Raw genomic sequence first — 18590 nt, 5'->3', positions numbered from 1 at the left:
CACCTGCACATATCTTGTATCTTGTATATAAATGTAAAAACATTTCTGAGTGGATGGATCTGTATTACTTGAGTATGTGTTGGTAGAGCATGGGTAAGGTGCCTATACAGCAGCTCTTCTCTTTCCATACCAGAGATGTCATCCAAGGAAAGGGCAAGGACTGCTACAGTATGGTACAAGTGTCACCACGGGAATTGCTGTAATGAAGTTGAAGACGATGTTGGGTTGCCTTATGGACACCAGTTCTTGCTCTGTAGCCAAATCCAGTCTTTGATTGGTGCTGCCATCCTTTTCATCCAACTCAAAAGAATAAAAAGCAAAGCTGCAGAAGAAATAACCTGAACAGATGAACGAAAGTTTGTTCAAAGCTCTAACAATTCTCTCATCGACTGCTCTATTTTTGTGCATATGTGCATACACGTCCATGCTCTCCAGATTTTAGATCATAACAGGAGGTTGTGATATTTCTGCCTTTTCCACAGGAATCAATAATAAAAATGCGACAGCCTCAACTGAGAATTTGAAACTAGATTAGAAAATGGATTCGCAAGTAACTCATCAGAGCATCAAAGCATCAAAGCTACACACACACACACACACAATTGACAGATGAAACGATTACCTTCATATTGTTTCATACGAGCTACTTCATGTTCTGATAGGTAACTGAACTGCTTTGCTGAAAAAAATATAAATAAATGTATAAACACTAATGACTAAATGTATTTTCATAACTTGCCAATTTAACTTTGAAGCAATCAATGCGGAAACAAACTTACGCAGAATGTAAACAAACACAAAATGGGGGTTCAAATTTCGGAAAATTTGTGAAGCAAATTACTGGGTACTGCGTGGATTTAGTTTTTATACAGAGAAAATAATGTTAGTCAGCATGGCCTAGGGAACGATGTGGTCTGGAATTTATCGCTTCCACACCATAACCAGGGCCGTATATTATTTTTGACCGATTTCTTTAGTTCGGTCAAACTTGCGGTGGATTCCTTTTTGACCGATTTCTTTAGTTCGGTCAAACTTGCGGTGGATTCCAGTATTTCAGTTTATTCCACCTTTATGGTACACCTGTTGTGCATTAAATTCAACTGAGGATCTAGTGATATGCACAATTCTTCTTTATCAAAATTTTGTTGCATACCCATTTGAATATTAGCTGATGATTCATTTTCTATGGTGATGTTTAAACAAAATTTTAATTTTTTACCTTTTGCTCAATTTACCTGGATTTACCTGTAATTAAAGTCACTTTGAGACAAAAGTTATGCAATAGAATTGATTAAGAACCCTTTCTTTAATTATGTTCCAAATATCACATTAATATGTTGATAAGTAAAAAAGTTACAGTTATTTAATGAAACAAGCCTAACTTCATGATTATTTTAGAATTTAATTGAAACTCATGAGGGGTGTATTTTGGTCAGAAATATAGTAACGAAAGGGTTACATGCTTTTTGAACCTCAACATTCCAAATTTTCACAGTAAGATACACACATGTTTATAGATTACTTCATATGCCATGTGGAGTAATTAATGTGTAATTAATGTTCATTTGTTTATTGTTAAAGTAATGAGCATTCTGTAAGTAAACAGACGAAGAAAATATATGATTCAGCTCCACTGCATACGAGGAAAATATAGTAATAATAAAATCTCAAAATCCAGTTGGTAAATACAAGCTTTCTTTAACTTCAATTTTACTCTAAATCAATCTTCATATTGATTTCAAAATTTGGCACAAGACCAGCAATTCCAAGGAAGGGTACAAGTCAATTACATTGACCCCATTACTTACTGATACTTATTTTAACAACCCAAAAGGTCTCTTTAAAATAATTATCCAAAGACAAATTTATTATCATTGGCAACAGAGCAACAGAGTTGTTAGAATGTTGGACAAAATACCTTGCAGTATTTATTCAAACTTTTATGAGTTCAAATCCTGCTGAGGCCAATTTTGCTTTTCATCTTTTTGGGGTTGATAAAATAAAGTACCAGTTAAGTACCTGGACTGATATATAAACTAATCCTTCCTCCTCTCAAATCTCGGGTCTTAGAAAATTTCATAATTAAAGCATTATCGATAGTACTGGTAACGGTCATTAAATTGTCAGATAAAATGCTTTGAAGTATTTGTTATCCCTCTTTACATTCTGAGTTTAAGCCTTTTTGTCTTTCTTTCTTTTGGGGTTGATACCAATCAAGTATTGGCATCAATGGTATCAACTAACCCCCATTCCCACATTTTAGGCACTGAACAAAATGCTTAGTGGAATTTCTTTTGGATTTACATGCTGAGTTCAAATTCCACTGAGGTCAACTTTGCCTTTCCTCTTTTTGGGGTTGATAACATGAGTACCAGCTGAACACTGGGGTTGATGTAATCAACTATCCCCATCCCCACAAATTTCAGGAATTTTTATTATTATTATTATTTGGATAATTTCTCCATCTCTTTTAGAGATTTATTATCATCTGCTGGGACTGAGGGAGGAATTTTTTCCTGGTTGTACATGAGAATATCTGACCAGTGAGCCTTGAGCTCCCGGTCAGTGTGCAATGGCATATCCCAGAGCATGGCTGCTTTGCCATTCTCAGAGACCTTTTTGGTATATATCTACGCAATCTCTTTTCTGTTGGTATTTCATAATACTAGCATTACTTCCAGTGTATGTAAGACCTAGTTCAGTCATGACTTCATGTTCTTTTTTTCTTGGCTAACACAGGGTAGCTAGAGAAAATGCAGATAACCACCATCACCACTATTATTATTGTTGTTGTTGTTGTTGCAGCTGCTACTGGCATTCTAGTAAGCCATGCTTAACTTTGGTTCCAGAAAATTTGTCAACAAATTCATGTTTTTATCCTGAAATTCACTGTTTCCATTTCATTTTTGTATAAACATAGAAAAGAAGTGAGCTACTAATTGCTTATGAGCTTCTTTTTTGTATAAAGACCTGCATTTCTTGAGGGACTTTCTGATTTAAGTTTTGCATCATATAATAGGAAAGTTTATCTTCCTTTCATTTTTCATCATGGATTCAATAATAATCATTAAAGGAAGAAAGTACATCAATGTGAGAAGGGCAGAAATGGAAGAGAGTAACATTAATGTTGTTGTTGTTGTTGTTATGATGATGATGATGGAGGAGGGAGAGGGGCTGGGGAGGGGGGAACAGGAGGAGGAGGAGAAGAAGAAAAAGAAGAAGAAGAAGAAGAAGAGGAAGAAGAAGAAGAAATACTAGTCGGCCTTGCTGCTGAAACAAAGCAAATCTGTGTCATCTCATCCCAAAGTAGACAGCAGGATCAACAACAGCAACATGGAAAATAGAAAAAAATGACTGCAGCAGCAACAGTAACAACAACAATGAATTTCCACCTTTGCCGCCAATCGACCGCAACAACAACATAGACATCATCTTCACAACTTTTTAGGGTTGCAACTTTATCCACAGCCACAGATGTTGCTACAACACCATCTCCTCCAACAACAACGACATCAACAACAAAAGTCACTCATTTGTAGGAGTAACAAGGTTTCTGGAGAAAGTCTCCTTGATTGAAGCAGAAGAAAGAGAAGCTGACATTGCCATTCCTTCAGAATTGATGGAAACGACTGCCAAAAGAACTATTTTATGCCGAGACCTATGGAAGTATGCTGTGCGTCAGAAGACCCGGCAAGACCAGTGAGAACAATCAAAATCAAATCATATATCAGAAAGCAGGGGTTAAGTGACCCATCCATTCGTGTCCGCTGCCAGCTCTGTCTGGCCCCGTGTCGGTGGCACGTAAAAGCACCATCCGTTCGTGTTCGTTGACAGCCTCGCCTGGCCCCGTGCGGTGACACGTAAAAGCACCATCCGTTCGTGTTCGTTGCCAGCCTCGGCTGGCCCCCGTGCCGGTGACACGTAAAAGCACCGTCCGTTCGTGGCTGTTTGCCAGCTCTGTCTAGCACCTGTGCAGGTGGCACGTAAAAAACACCCACTACACTCGCGGAGTGGTTGGCGTTAGGATGGGCATCCAGCCATAGAAACACTGCCAGATCTGACTGGGCCTGACGAAGCCTTCCAGCTTCACAGACCCCAGTTGACCCGTCCAACCCATGCTAGCATGGAAAGCGGACGCTAAATGATGATGATGATGATGATTAAAAATTAGGTGGGGTTTTAATGCTTTACACATCAAAGTCAAAAAATGTTTAAAGACATTATGGATTGACGTAAACTTTGTAACAGATACACACACAGACACAATATGACTCTTTGAAAGTGAGATTCCTCACAGAATCCTTTGCACAGAAACATCAATTGTCCAGGGCAAACATGAGGAATTGTGTGTGATAAAAATCAAAATATTAGTCACTAGCAGTATCACCCGGTGTTGCTTGGGTTTGTTTTGACCTTTTAGAATTGGAATTTTTGAAAAGTAAAAATTTTGCATTATGCAACTTGTTATTCTCTTCAAGTGAACATTTTTCCAGTTGAAATACATCGAAAAATGGTGACAGCAGTCAAAAATCGTAAAAAATAGGGATTTTCATAGAAAAAAAGCACCTTTTCGATGTAAATAATTTTTGGTGTTAATATAGTCCGATTTGAATTTTATTTTCTACAGAATGAAGACCAAGCCTTCTTCTATCATACTCTCAATTTTGGTCAACTTGCACTGCAGGGTCTCGAAGGAGATAGTGTTAGTTGAAGGCTACCAAACCTGCCACACACAGACAACTTCAGCTTTATATATAGAGATTTGCTACACACTACTTTCCATCCTTAATAATGAAACTTGGTAGATCCAAAAGTTAAACACACAGACACACACACAGACACACAAGTTGAGTTTTATATATATAGATTTCTCAACGGGGATTTCAGGGGTGAGTTTCAGGGAGTCGCTGGCGATGTATCGTGATGATCAAAAATCCGGCCTGCTAAAATTTGGTTAAAGTGATTCAAACTGCAAACTCAACACAAAATGGTCACATTTAATTTAAAGCGTTAAAAATGTTATGAAAACAATTGGTATGTGTTCACAAAGTCCAAACGATTAATACAAAAAAACCCTCCAGGCTACATCCCGAAAATTCATTTCTTGGCCGAATTTCTACAATGTTTACGGCGATTCTTTTTTATATCTTGATTTTTTATTTTTCATGCAATTTACGCATGCTTGCACGCGTGGTGAACACAGTTCACGTCAAACAGCTGACTGAGTAAAGTTCACAATTCAATGCATGGGATAAGGCCTAAACAAATACATTATCGATTTTTGCACTTGCAAGATGAATTTCGGAACAGAAATAGCGCAGAATCGTTAGCACGCCGGGCAAAATGCTTAGAGGTATTTCGTCTGCTGTTACGTTCTGAGTTCAAATTCCGCCGAGGTCGACTTAGCCTTTCATCCTTTCGGGGTCGATTAAATAAGTACCAGTTACGCACTGGGGTCAATGTAATCGACTTAATCCCTTTGTCTGTCCGTGTTTGTCCCCTCTGTGTTTAGCCCCTTGTGGGCAATAAAGAAATAAGAAATAGCGCAGTTCAATTTTCATTCGCCTAAACTTTAAGTGACCCATTTTTGGTGGTTCTACGATTTGTTGGCTAGGAGGAGATGTGCCGGGAAGTTAAACACACAGACACACAAGACTTAGACATCTGGTAGGTGGTGGCATGTGTAGAAATTAGAGGCCTGAATACCCTGGTTGAACAAGGTACAATTCTGGGACATGGTAGAAAGCAGAAAACCAAAATGCCACATTTGCAACTCCCATTTAAAAGACTTCTGCTCACAACAACAAAACAAAGCTGGAGAAAAGCTGACTAACAGCAGCAAGAAAAACACAAACTTCCATGTACGATGACAGCAGCAACAACCTCAATATCAGGAAATGCATTGAAAAACAGCCACAAGAAAAGTAACGGTAGAGATGAGCATAGTGAACAATGAATCAGTTATTCAGCAATTACCATCCTTACAGGCAGGAGAGTTATCACTCATCTGTAAGTCCACTAACTCAGAGAATCAATTACACACACACTTAGAGATCCACATCTTACTCCTAACACAAATTAAATGGATGCAGAAACCTTATCATGTAAGGAGGAAAAAAGATGTGTCACAATAAAGATGAAAAACAATTTTAAAAAAGGTTGCCCCAAATTAAAAAAATCTTGCAGACAAACAAACCTTATGTAGGCCTTTGAATAATTCTTCCTACACCAATGAGGAGGCTGAATCTACAAAGGGCCCCTTACAATTCTTTTTTGTCTTTGAAAAATATGGCTGTTCTCAGAGTTGAGCATATAAATGTATGCAGTCTGGGATTTATTTGGAAGCAAGGTCATTTGTTTAATGATTTCAGGTTCCTTAACGTGGCTGTAGTAACAATCAGTGAAACTAGGTTCTTTGCAGAGCATACACTAAAGTCCCATTTTTGATGACTATGAGATTTATTTCCTTGTGTAATCTACTGAAATCAACTGGCAGGATGGTAGTGTTGTTTCGGAAACCCTTGGATTATAAGGTATGGGTAATCTTCTTGAACCTGGACAGTAAGCTGGTGGTCCAGGATGTGAATGTAGATGGCTGTTTATGCCCTGACAGGAGCTGGAAGACCATATTTCTTCAAACATCTAAAAGCATTTCTGGGAATATCTTGTGAGTGAGTGACTGGAATTGTATTTTTGAAGCACAAGAAGAAAAATTGCCTTCTCTGCCTGGTTAAAAGAAAGCAGTAGGGCATCAAGGCTTCCTCATCATGGACTCAGCAGACAGCTGGATCTATTCCACACATGACAACAATACTCAGATGCTGAAAGAATGCATGCAGAACAATTTTCATCATTCTGTACACATCTTGGACAGGACTTTCTGACAGTACTTCCATGCCTTTTTTTTTAAATATTCTATACCATATATACTGATATATCTTTCTTTTTTCTCTTTATATTGTAAACTGTCTATGCTTACATTTTTTTATCATTCAATTCTATGTAAATCCCCAAACCTTAAATCTATCTTTGTATCATCCCTATCATCCATCACCCAGGTGGCAAATAAAAGAAATCATCATCATTATTATCGAGTAAGAGAGCACCGCATGCCATCAAAGTGACACTGGGGTACAAATATATGATGCCCAATATACCCATCATGACTATAAGGGTACACCAGGCACATTGCATCACAACCATATGTGCCAGCAGGGTGAACTCAGACCAAGATTAACAACACATGACCTAGCAGGTAGGGTGTAGTCAGAATTTTCTTCAGGTCAAGTAGCTCATCATGCTCAAAAGGTCCTTGAATAAGGATGATGAATGACGCACCCATGTTTCCAGAGGTCAATTATCCAAACCCCAAAGAACATGGAAATGATGCTCTCCCACTACTCCTGCTCATGACCATGCACATATCAGCCACTAATGGATATGCTCAACTGGTTACAGTCAGCGACTGACAAACAAATCTTTTAGTAGTGAGCAGAATATTTGTTGTAGCCTATCTTTTACACCAAGACAAAACATGTATATTTTAACACTTCCAATCAGTCAAGATAAGAAGCCATAAGAGCTAGTGCCTAGTAATGTATCAGGGCATTTATTATCATCCTCCTCCTCCTCACCATCAATATTTAATGTCCATCGTCCATGCTGGCATGGCTTGGGTGGTTTGACCAAGGTAGGCAAGCTGAGGGGCTGACCAGACTCCATTCTGATTTGGCATGGTTTCTACAGCTGGGTGCCTGTCCTAATGCCAACCATTCTGAGAGTGTATTGCGTGCTTTTACATGCCAGTTGCATGACACCAGTGTCTGCCACAACTAGAATTTCACTTGGCTTGATGGGTCTTCTACTCAAGTATAGCATGTGGCTGAAAGTTTCAGTCATTTGTCATTGCCTCCATGAGGCCCAATGCTTGAAAGTGCTTTTTACATGCCACCAGCATAGATGGTAGTTGTGTGATACAGCCAGTGAATTGTCTTTCATCTTTTATTATTCTGGCAGAATTGTTAGCATGCTGGATAAAATGCTTAGCGGCATTTCTTCTAGTTTTATGTTCTGGACACAAGTGCTTCCAAAGTCGACTTTGCCTTTTATCCTGTCAAAGCTGATAGAATAAGCACCAGTAGAAGACTGGTCAATGTCATCAATTGGCCCCCTTCACAAAGTTTCAAGCTTTGTGTTTATAGTAGAAAGAATTATTATCATCATTATTATAAATGTGGAGGCGCAATGGCCCAGTGGTTAGGGCAGTGGACTCGCGGTCGTAGGATCGCGGTTTCGATTCCCAGACTGGGCGTTGTATGTGTTTATTGAGCTTAAACACCTTAAAAAGCTCCACGAGGCTCCGGCAGGGGATGGTGGTGATCCCTGCTGTACTCTTTCACTCTTTCTTCTGTTGGCCTGCTCGCTTAGCCAGCGGGGTGGCGTCATTCGAAGGCTAAAACAATGCGAACACATTGTGACCAGCGATGTGTAGCAACATCTGATGGTCTGTTCAGTCACGTGATTATAAATGTAGTGAGCAGGCAGAAACAAACTGCTTAGTGGTATTCTTTTGGCTTTACATTCTGAGTCCAAATTCTGCCAAAGCTGACTTAGCATTTTATCCTTTTGGGATTGATAAAATGAGTATTAGCACTGATTGATGAAATTGACTAGCACCTTCCCCCAAAATTTCAGGCTTTGTGCCTATAGCAGATAGGATTATTGTTGTTGTTGTCGTTGTTATAAAAGGTGATAAACTGACAGACTTGATAGTGAATTGAATGAAATGCTTACAGGCATTTCTTCTGGATCTCAATATTCTGAGTTCAAATGCTGCCAAGGTTGATTTTGTCTTTCATCCTTTCAGACTGAGCAGCACTGGGATCAATGTAATTGACTAATTCCCTCCCCCAATAATTACTGGTCTCATACCAAAACGTGGAGCCATTGAGGTGGCAAGCTGGCAAAATCATTACAGCATCACAAAAAAATGCTTTGTAGTATTTTTCTGGCTCTATACAGTCTGAGTTCAAATTCTGCCAAGGCTGATTTTGCCTTTCTTTCTTTTTGGAGTCAATAAAATAGGTACCAGTTGAGTCAATAAAATAGGTATCCCAAAACTTCAGGTCTTGTTGTTATAGCAGAAAGAATTATTATGTCCCTTTATATTGTGAGCTCAAATCTTACTGATGTCAACTTTGCCTTTCATGCTTCTTTCTGGTGAGGGTGGTAAAATAAAGTATCAAACAAGTACTGTCTTTATAAATGTCTGTAAAATGTGTGGCTTTTTCCCATGTCATAATTCATTATTATGTGAGGTCAAAGGATGGAAGAATCAAACATATGAAAGATAAAATATCAAGCAGTATTTAGTTATGACTCTTTATGATTTTTAACTCAATTTGACTTAGAATTCAGCTAGGTTTCAATCTGTCTTGTATCTTCTTGGGAGGTGGGGGCAATAAAATAAGTTGCAGTCAAGTACTGAGGTCAATTTAAACCCTAAACCTCACTAAAGGCATTGAAGAAATGAAATTAAGACATTCCCACCTCCAGCTTGAAAAATAAAAAGTGTACAAAATAAAGGTTTAACCCTTTCATTACCGTATTTATTCTGAGATGCTCTGTGTTTCTTTCAATTACTTTAAATATAACAAAGAATTTAGTAAATTAACTTAGTTATCATTCAGCCAGTGTTAGGAACATAAATTGTGGCTAAAGTTTAGTGGAAGATTTTAATTCGAAACTTATGAAAACATGACATTTGTACTACAGAGCCAGAGGTGGTAACAAAAGGGTTAAAAAGATGTTATATAATAAATGTTAATATACTTGGTTGCCGTGGAACGCCTGAAGCTTGATGTTGTATTTCTCTTTCAAAGTATTTCTGTTTTTCAATGAAAGACATTCCTTCAGTAGGGTTTTCAGACTAAAAGAAGAAAAAAAAGCAAAACACATGAAGAAACAGAATTGTAAGTCAAATAATAAAACAAGTAACCGGATCAACAGGGTTAAAACAGGATAAAAGCATTCCCTCCCCTTCTCCTCACACACAATAGTTTCATTGTTTTAAATTATGTAGAAAAAGTTGAAAATAATTTTCAGTTCATTACTGAATTAATTAATTCAGTGATTCCCAACATGGGGTATATACCTCACAGGTGGGGCCTGGAAAAATTGTGGTGGGGGCATGGGATCCAAATTTTCTTTTCTTTTTTTTTTTAGTGGAACATGAAATTGTGAAAATCTTTTTCTCACAGCAAACATACTACACCTATACTCAGCCTAGCCAAACCAATCCCTGCAGCCAAGCAGACTGTGTGAAGACTGCTGCAGGACAGCAGGTATACTCAGCCTAGCCAAACCAATCCCTCCAGCCAAGCAGACTGTGTGAAGACTGCTTGTAGGACAGCAGGTATACTCAGCCTAGCCAAACCAATCCCTCCAGAAATTTAAATGTTGAAAAACAGCTAGTACAAGTGGATGAATCTAATTTTGGAGATAGTGATGCTCTGTTATTGGCATATGTGGGGTGAGGTATATTGATCAAGAGGAGTTTCAAGAAGAGATGTTCTGTGAATCATTGAATCATTAGAAATGGCTGTTAACACAGTTGGTATCTACAGTAAAATAAAACAGTCTATCATATGCTGCATATGACGGGTTATGAAACAGGATACTTAAAAGTGATGAAGGATGAAAATCCAAACATGTTAATTGTACATTGCATCATCTACAGAGAAAACTTAGTTGCCAAGAAACTTTCCCCTGTTCTTAACAAGATTTGGCAATCTAGGATCAACTGTATTAACATCATCAAATCAAAAACCAAATGTGAATGACTTCTTAAGCAGTTCTATGTGATTCAAACTGCAGAGCCTGTTCAATTATTACTTCATACAGAAATAAGATGGTTGTTAAAAGGAAATTACTTGAAGAGATTCATGGAATTATTTGATGATCTCAGTGAGCTTTTGTGAACAACAGATGACTAAGCATATGTCAATTATTTGATAAATATCTTTGAGAAATTAAGTAACTTGAACAAGAAACTCTAAAGAGCAAATAGAACTTTTGTTGACGCAAAAATAAAGATTTTTGGATTCACTACAGTTTTAGAATTATGTTTAACCCTTTAGCATTCAAACCGGCCATATTCGGCCAAAATATTTAACCTGTTTTATATTGAAACTGACCAGATCTCGCCTCTCACCTCAGCCCTACCATGTCATTCTAAAACTAAGAAATCAAATCACCGAAATCTCTAAATTACAAGATAATGCATGATTAATTCAAACCATTTTAAATAAACAAACATCACATTTGACAGAATAATCTGAACACTAAAGGGTTAAGGAATATTTCTACAAGAAATTTCAGTCAATTTTACTGGTTGATTCAATGTGAGATAACAAATACTATTACATATGTAATTGCTGATCATTTGAAAATGCTGAAAAGAGACTTTAATGACAGATTTGGTGATTTAAAGAAAATAAATTTTCCTTCTAGGTTATCTCAACCATGCTAGTAGATATCTCTGAAGTTCCAGTGCAGTTCCAAAAAAAGCTATCAGAATTGCAACATGAATACTTTGTTCAAAATGAATGGTACCAAGATGAGGTTATGTGATACAGTTGAAAGGAAATGTCCTAACACTGCCATTTCAGCAAAGGAACTTTTGATTCATTTCCCTATGTCTTAGTTGGCTGAGTGTGGCTTTAGTGCTGATGATTTGCTTTGAGCTCAGAGAAGCAGGCTTGAAATTACAAAATGTGGGGATTTACAGCTGAAGCAAACAAAATTGTCTCCTTGAATGAAGGAAATCTGCTATAGTCACCAGGTACAATGTTCTCATTAAAGGGATTCATTTTTATTTCTTAATTAATAATGTACTTTTTTTTTGTACTTGGTACTTAATAAAAGAGTTACCAGTAGATTCTTTAGTATAAAACAATTGTGATAAAATATCAAAAATAAAGCTGTTTTTTCCTACCACTGGCGGGGGATACATTTTTGGGGCAAGTTATAGTGGGGCCTGGGGGGAAATAGGTCCTCTTCCAAAATTGGTTATGTCTGGGCAAAAGACATCTTTAGATTCATTTTTGTCAGATAAATGATTTCAATAAGGAGCTAGTTCAATGGTTCCTAGTACAAGTAGTATATTCCACCAGAATTCACTTTACATTTTAAAAAGGTTGTTAAACTAGAACTAAGTACCCATATTATATTGGCACTGATTCAACTGGCCATATCCTTCTCTCCTTATAAAACAATAAACATGTGGTTTATTAAGTGAAAAAATGCATTGGAGGAAGAATAGATTAAGTGGGTAGACTGACAGATAAATAGAATAGATAAGTAGGTAGACTGACAAATAAATAAATAAGTATATAGATAGATAGATAAACAATTAGCTACCAAAGAGACAAAATGAGATTAAAAAATGAGAGATTTCATGAGAATAAATGGGAAAATTTAGATGCAAATCATATGAAAAAAAATACAATTCAAACTCTTAAAGCCAAAGAAAACAAAACAAAAAAGAAAACCAAATGGAATAGAGGGAGAAAAGAGAAAGGGAGAGAGGCTGAGATAAAAGTTCTTCTCTATTGAATAATGAGGTTGTTTTTGTCATTGAGTACTTCCTTTGTTCTGTAAGTTCTCACTAAATTCTTTCCTATGTTCTGTCATTAGAAAGTAATTCACACAGTCCACTGATTGAGTTGGGGACAGTTGCAGATAACTCATTATAACTTTCTCTTTCTATTCAGTAGTCATAAAAATCAGTCTTTGTGTGTATGTGTGGATGGCCAGGGTATAGACTATACAAATGAAGCTACCACTAAATCAGTATATGTGTATGTATGTATATATATATATATATATAGTGGGAAGGTGTTATTTATGTGGGAGGAAGTGCATAAGCAAAAGCGAGTAGGGAACATTTATGCTAAATCTTAGATCGAGAAAGTGAAAAACCATTGTTACACACATGGTATATAGGCGCAGGAGTGGCTGTGTGGTAAGTAGCTTGTTTACCAACCACAGGGTTCCGGGTTCAGTCCCACTGCACGGCACCTTGGGCAAGTGTCTTCTACTATAGCCTCGGGCCGACCAATGCCTTGTGAGTGGATTTGGTAGACGGAAACTGAAAAGAAGCCCGTCGTATATATATATATATATATATATGCGTGTGTGTGTTTGTGTGTCTGTGTTTGTTCCTCTAGCATTGCTTGACAACCGATGCTGGTGTGTTTATGTCCCCGTCACTTAGCGGTTTGGCAAAAGAGACCGATAGAATAAGTACTGGGCTTATAAAGAATAAGTGCCGGGGTCGAGTTGCTCGACTAAAGGCAGTGCTCCAGCATGGTCACAGTCAAATGACTGAAACGAGTAAAAGAGTAAGAGAAGGAAAATCGCAAATGGAAGTCAGGACTAAAAATGGTCATTTTCGAGAGAAGAGCAGACACAAGGAGGGAAGCAGTAGAAGAAACCTGAGTAAGGGAAGAAGTATTGGCAGGTTAAAGAGTGAGCAGCAAAGCTGAAGTGACAGGTGGAAGAGTAAGTGAAACGGTGACAAATAAAGCGAGGAGTGCTGATATGTAGAAGAATGTATGTGCTAATGTGCCAGTGTGAGTGTGTGTGAGTGTGTGCATATGTATATGTGAAGGGAGTGGATGGCCAAAGAGTGGAAGAATGTAAGTATGATAGTGCCAGTGGGTGTGTATGTATGTATATATATAGTCAGTTACTTCCACACTGAATGCTTTCGCAGTGCTCTTGAATTGAAGAACGTTGAGGGCGTGACTGTAAGGTAGACATTTGCTTTTTTTTTGGATTTAGTGGGATTTTGTTATTTGATATTGTTTTTCTTTTCACAAATAAGAAATCCTCACTGGGCCCTGGACATTTGTCTGCCTGCAGTTGCACTAAGTGACTCACTTAGTTATGAGAATTGTTGTTTTGGGGGCGTGTCTCACCTCCCAAAAAAAAAGTTGTGGATCTTACAAAAATTTGTGAAAGTCATACCAATTTGTGGAACTGTTCCTCCTGGTGGATTATCCGAGGCCAGGAGTACCGTCGGCTAGAATTGTGCTTTATTTTGCTGTGTTTTGAACTGTCTTCTTTCTTTCTTCTGTCTTCCTTTTGTTTTGATTTCGAACATTTTTTTGAACTTTGATTTGGACTTTTTTGCTCGCAAACATGGCAAAGAAAGATAAGGTGTAGGGGTGGGAAACTGCTTCACCCAAACAGTAGTTAAAAGGTCTCTAGGAGAGGATGGTGGTGCTGCGAAAGTACTCTAAGTCGCTCGACACATCGCCCGCTTTAAAAAGACCAACATAGAGAGAGAGTTGGCGGAGTATATGCCAACTATAAGATATATTTCCAGGGGTGTCAAATATGTGACAGTGTGGTTGCTATTTGACACCCCTAAAGACGCTCGCAATTTTGCAAGTTGGCCCTTAGAGGGCGAAGAAATATTGTTTCTTCCCATGTATTGTGGGAAGAAGTTGAGAAGGGCTTGGGTCTGTGGTTTGCCACTCGGGATAGAACCCGAGTGGATAGGCTGATTGGGTGTGGTCAAAAGCTGATTTTACCATGTGGACCCAATCAGCCAAGAATCTGGTTTTTCCAGATTTTTTTTTAAATGGCCAGTTCTAGGTACCCGGTGATTCTTGGGGACACCCCCCAACAAGTGTCACCTGTGCCTAGAACCAAGCCACATTAAAGAAAACTGTACCCATGATTTTCGTGGCCACTTTTAATATACAAGGTAGCCTTGTAATGCATTCATTAGAAAGTGGCTAGGCCTACCTCGGATGTTGAACAGTTCAGCTCTTTATCGTAAAAGAGGTTCATTGCAGTTACCACTGGCGTCAATAGACGAAATTTATAAACTGGGGAAGATACAGACGGTCATGATGCTGAGAGAATTGAAGGACATGGAAATCAGGCATAACCCACCAGAGGTGAAAGCAGCCAGGAAATGGAAAGCAGAAGCAGAGACTGATGACATCTTGGCTTCTCTTATACACAGAGATATGGTGGGAGCAACGCAGAACCATCGGAAAGGACTTGGTTTTGGCGCGGATCAGTTCAGACCATTTGCAAGCATGATGCGGAGTGAACGCAGATCTGTTGTTAGCAACAGCATCAAAACGAGAGAAGCAGAGAGAAGAGAGCTTCATTTGATCCGATGTGTTCATCAAGGTCAGATGACGAGTTGGGAAGAACATGTTGTTGAGATGGAAATAAGTTGGGATGAGATATAAAGGTGGACCACATCTCGGCTAAGTTTTCTCACTCGTTCATCCTGTTTTGCCATCACCTGCAAATCTAGTAAGATGGAATGTCTCAGAGAATGATAGATGCAAATGCGGAAAGGCTGGAAGACTGAAACATATTCTTTCCAACTGTTCACTAGCATTGAATAGGTATACATGGAGACACAACCTGGTCCTTAAGGTCATTTTCAATGCTATAAAGAACCAAATTCATCTCAACAGCACTGAGAAAAATCGTTAAAAATACCAACTAGAGATTTCATTACTTTCGTGCGCTCAGGACAGCGGATCCGTTTCAAGAAGAACAAGGAACTTCCTGTGAGAAATGAAAAGTGGCTATTGGGAAAGGATTGCAGATTTACCAGGGTGCCAAGGACTCCTACCCATCCCAGTTATGAAAAAACTGGACATTTTAATGTGGTGTGAAAGAAAGTTGTGAATCTAGTCAAGTTAACGGTTGTTCATGAAGATAACATGGACGCCTCTCAGGCTCGAAAGATTGACCGTTATGTAAACCTCCTCGAGGAATGTGAAGACGCAGGATGGAAAGCGGAACATTTTCCAATCGAAGTTGGATGTAGAGGGTTTGTTAAACACAGTGTGAAATGACTGTTGTTATCATTAGGCCTAGCTCATCGTAAGGTAAATACCACCATGACCGCTATCCAAACTACAGCGGAGAAGGTTAGCCACTGGATTTGGCTAAAAAGAGACGATGAGCAATGGCTTGAGAAATACACTCAGTTTTCTCCTCAGCTCAATTGTGCTTTACCAGTCATGCACACAAACATTACACATCTAGCTTGCTTCATTTCTTTCCAACCTTCAATACTCACACTACATTACCCTTAGGATAAGCATCATGCAATTTACCCTTCACTTGAAGAAAGACTCCCTTTGTTGCCAACATCAATAATAATAACACATGCACAGGTTCAAGTTCACTTCTTCATTGTTAGTGAATTGGTTAAATATTTAACCAACTAAATAAGTGATCATTTGTTTAAAGAACAAGTAAAATAATTAATCAATTGTTTGTTAGTCAAAGTTGTTTTGTTGTTGTACGTGGCCTTTTCAGTGACTTAATGACTTCCCTTCTTGCTCCAAGGTCTGCTCTGAGTCTGTCTGAGAATAGGTCTTATGTCTGTGTGTATATGCACACTTGTATGTGTATATGTAGATGTGTGTTTACTTACAAGAGAAGGTAAGGGTGAAAGTAAAGAAAGGATTTTGAATGTATGTGTGTGTGAGTGTGTATGGGGTTGTGTGTGTACACCTGTGTAACTGCTTGTATGTGTGTGTGTGCACTAGCTATCTGTGACCTATTTAAGGGCCTGACCTTTTGTTCTAGGTTAATTTGGTCTCATATCTGCTGAAGATTTATGGATGGATTTAGGGTGTAGTTCTTTATGTGAGGTATGGGAGAAGGGGGGGGGGGGAGAACAAAGTAGGTGTGTGCAAGCATCTGTGTGTGTGTGTGTGTGTGAATCTGCATGTACATGTATGTGTGTGAATGCTCACATGAGTGTTTGAACAAGTGTGCATGTTCATGTTAAATTGGTTCAGAGAATATGTGTGTGTGTGTGAATGTGTTTTCATGTTTGAGTATATTCCAGCATGTATGTGTCTGTAGTTAATTGGTCAGGTATTTAACTATCTTTTATCTTTTACCTATTTCAGTTATTAGAATGTGGCCATGCTGGGGTACCATTGTGGAGAATTTTAGTCGAACGAAATGACCCCAGTACTTATTATTATTTTTGTAAAGCCTAGTACTTATTCTATCAGTCTCTTTTGCCAAGCTGCTAAGTTACAGGGACATAAATACACCAACACCGGTTGTCAAGCAGTGATGGGGGACAAACAAGACACAAAGATATACACACACAAACATTATATGTAAATACATATATGACGGGCTTCTTTCAGTTTCCATCTACCAAATCCACTCACAAGGCTTTGATCAGTCCAACGCTATAGTAGAAGGCACTTGTTTAAGATGACATGCAGTGGGACTGAACTGGGTATCATGTGGTTAGGAAGCAAACTTCTTACCACAAAGCTACATCTACGCCAACTGACTAACAATAAAGAAGTGGAATTGAACCTGTGAATGTGTTATTATTGGCAAAATGACCTCCCAAGATACAACATGATTTGTCTCAACACAGGAATTTACATCAAGAATCTTGCAAACCAAATACAAAAAAAAGTACAAACTATTTGTTATCTACCTTTTATCTTTTATTTCTTTCAGTCATTTTACTGTGGCCATGCTGAGGCACAGCCTTCAAGGGATTTTTAGTTGACCAAATCAATCCCAGGACTTACTTTTTAAGCCTAGTACTTATTCTATCAGTCTCTTTCTTCAAACCACTAAGTTATGGGGATGTAAACACACTAACACCGGTTGTCAAGTGATGGTGGGGAACAAACACTCACACATACACGCATATATGACAGGGTTTTTTCTTCAGTTTCTGTCTACCAAATCCACTCACAAGGCTTTGTTTGGCCTGACTATAGTAGAAGACACTTACCTAACGTTCCATGCAGTGGGACAAAAGCTGGAACTATGTGGTTGGGAAGCAAGCTTCTTACCACACAGCCCCACTTGCACCTAACTTCTTACCACAAAGCCCCACTTGCACCTATATGGACTTCTTTCCAGTTGTACAATTGTGACAATAGATGTTTATGTTTGTTTATGGATTCATTATAGCAGAGTCAGCTATGATGAATCCAAAAGCAAACATAGAAACATCTATTGGTATATTTTTTGTTCTCTCTGAAGATATTATGCTCAGAAATATGAACTTAATATTCAATTAATTCAGTGTATAACTGAAACAGCTGTAAAGGATGATCTTCAATTTGTTGTTGATAATAAACCCTTATTAACTTCACAATCTCCATTTTCTTCTTCTTCCTATATGCATCTTTCTGAAATGCATCTAACTCCTCATGTAACAGACATGGAAGCACACATACCAGAGTATGCTGTATTTTGTACAAGCAGAAGAGAAAGAAGCCATGGCAGAGTTTCTATGTACATCCATGAAGATGTCACGCCTTTTGTATAACTGTTACATTCAAACCGAGTTTGTGACACCTTAATATTACATATAAAATAAGTTGATGTAGTTGTATGCACAATATATCATCCACTGGATACCATGAAATATGATGGCAAATTTGAGGATAGAAAAGGTATTGGCAAACTTAGATCAGCACATCAATATACTTCTCCTGGGTGACTTCAACTTCCCAAATGTTAAATGGTCAGAAGGCCACATCCTCTCT

The 18590-nt window shown here is 38.2% G+C and overlaps 1 protein-coding gene across 10 annotated transcripts in view; it reads right to left on the bottom strand.

Moving 5' to 3' along the window:
• The window catches only part of LOC115209683 (protein scribble homolog), a 458170-nt gene that overhangs the window by 44754 nt on the left and 394826 nt on the right, over positions 1-18590 (bottom strand). For all 10 annotated transcript variants that reach the window (XM_036501621.1, XM_036501616.1, XM_036501617.1 and 7 more), the window contains 2 exons: positions 9832-9928; positions 623-679 (listed from right to left, as the gene is read on the bottom strand). In XM_036501621.1, coding sequence (XP_036357514.1) covers positions 623-679; positions 9832-9928 — 154 coding nt within the window. The remainder of the gene's footprint in view (positions 1-622; positions 680-9831; positions 9929-18590) is intronic.

This window comes from Octopus sinensis, linkage group LG3, assembly GCF_006345805.1.
Source record: "Octopus sinensis linkage group LG3, ASM634580v1, whole genome shotgun sequence".
In the NCBI taxonomy this organism is placed as follows: domain Eukaryota; kingdom Metazoa; phylum Mollusca; class Cephalopoda; order Octopoda; family Octopodidae; genus Octopus; species Octopus sinensis.
Note: the sequence above shows the minus strand (reverse complement) of the source record. Positions and strands in the feature narration are given on the sequence as shown.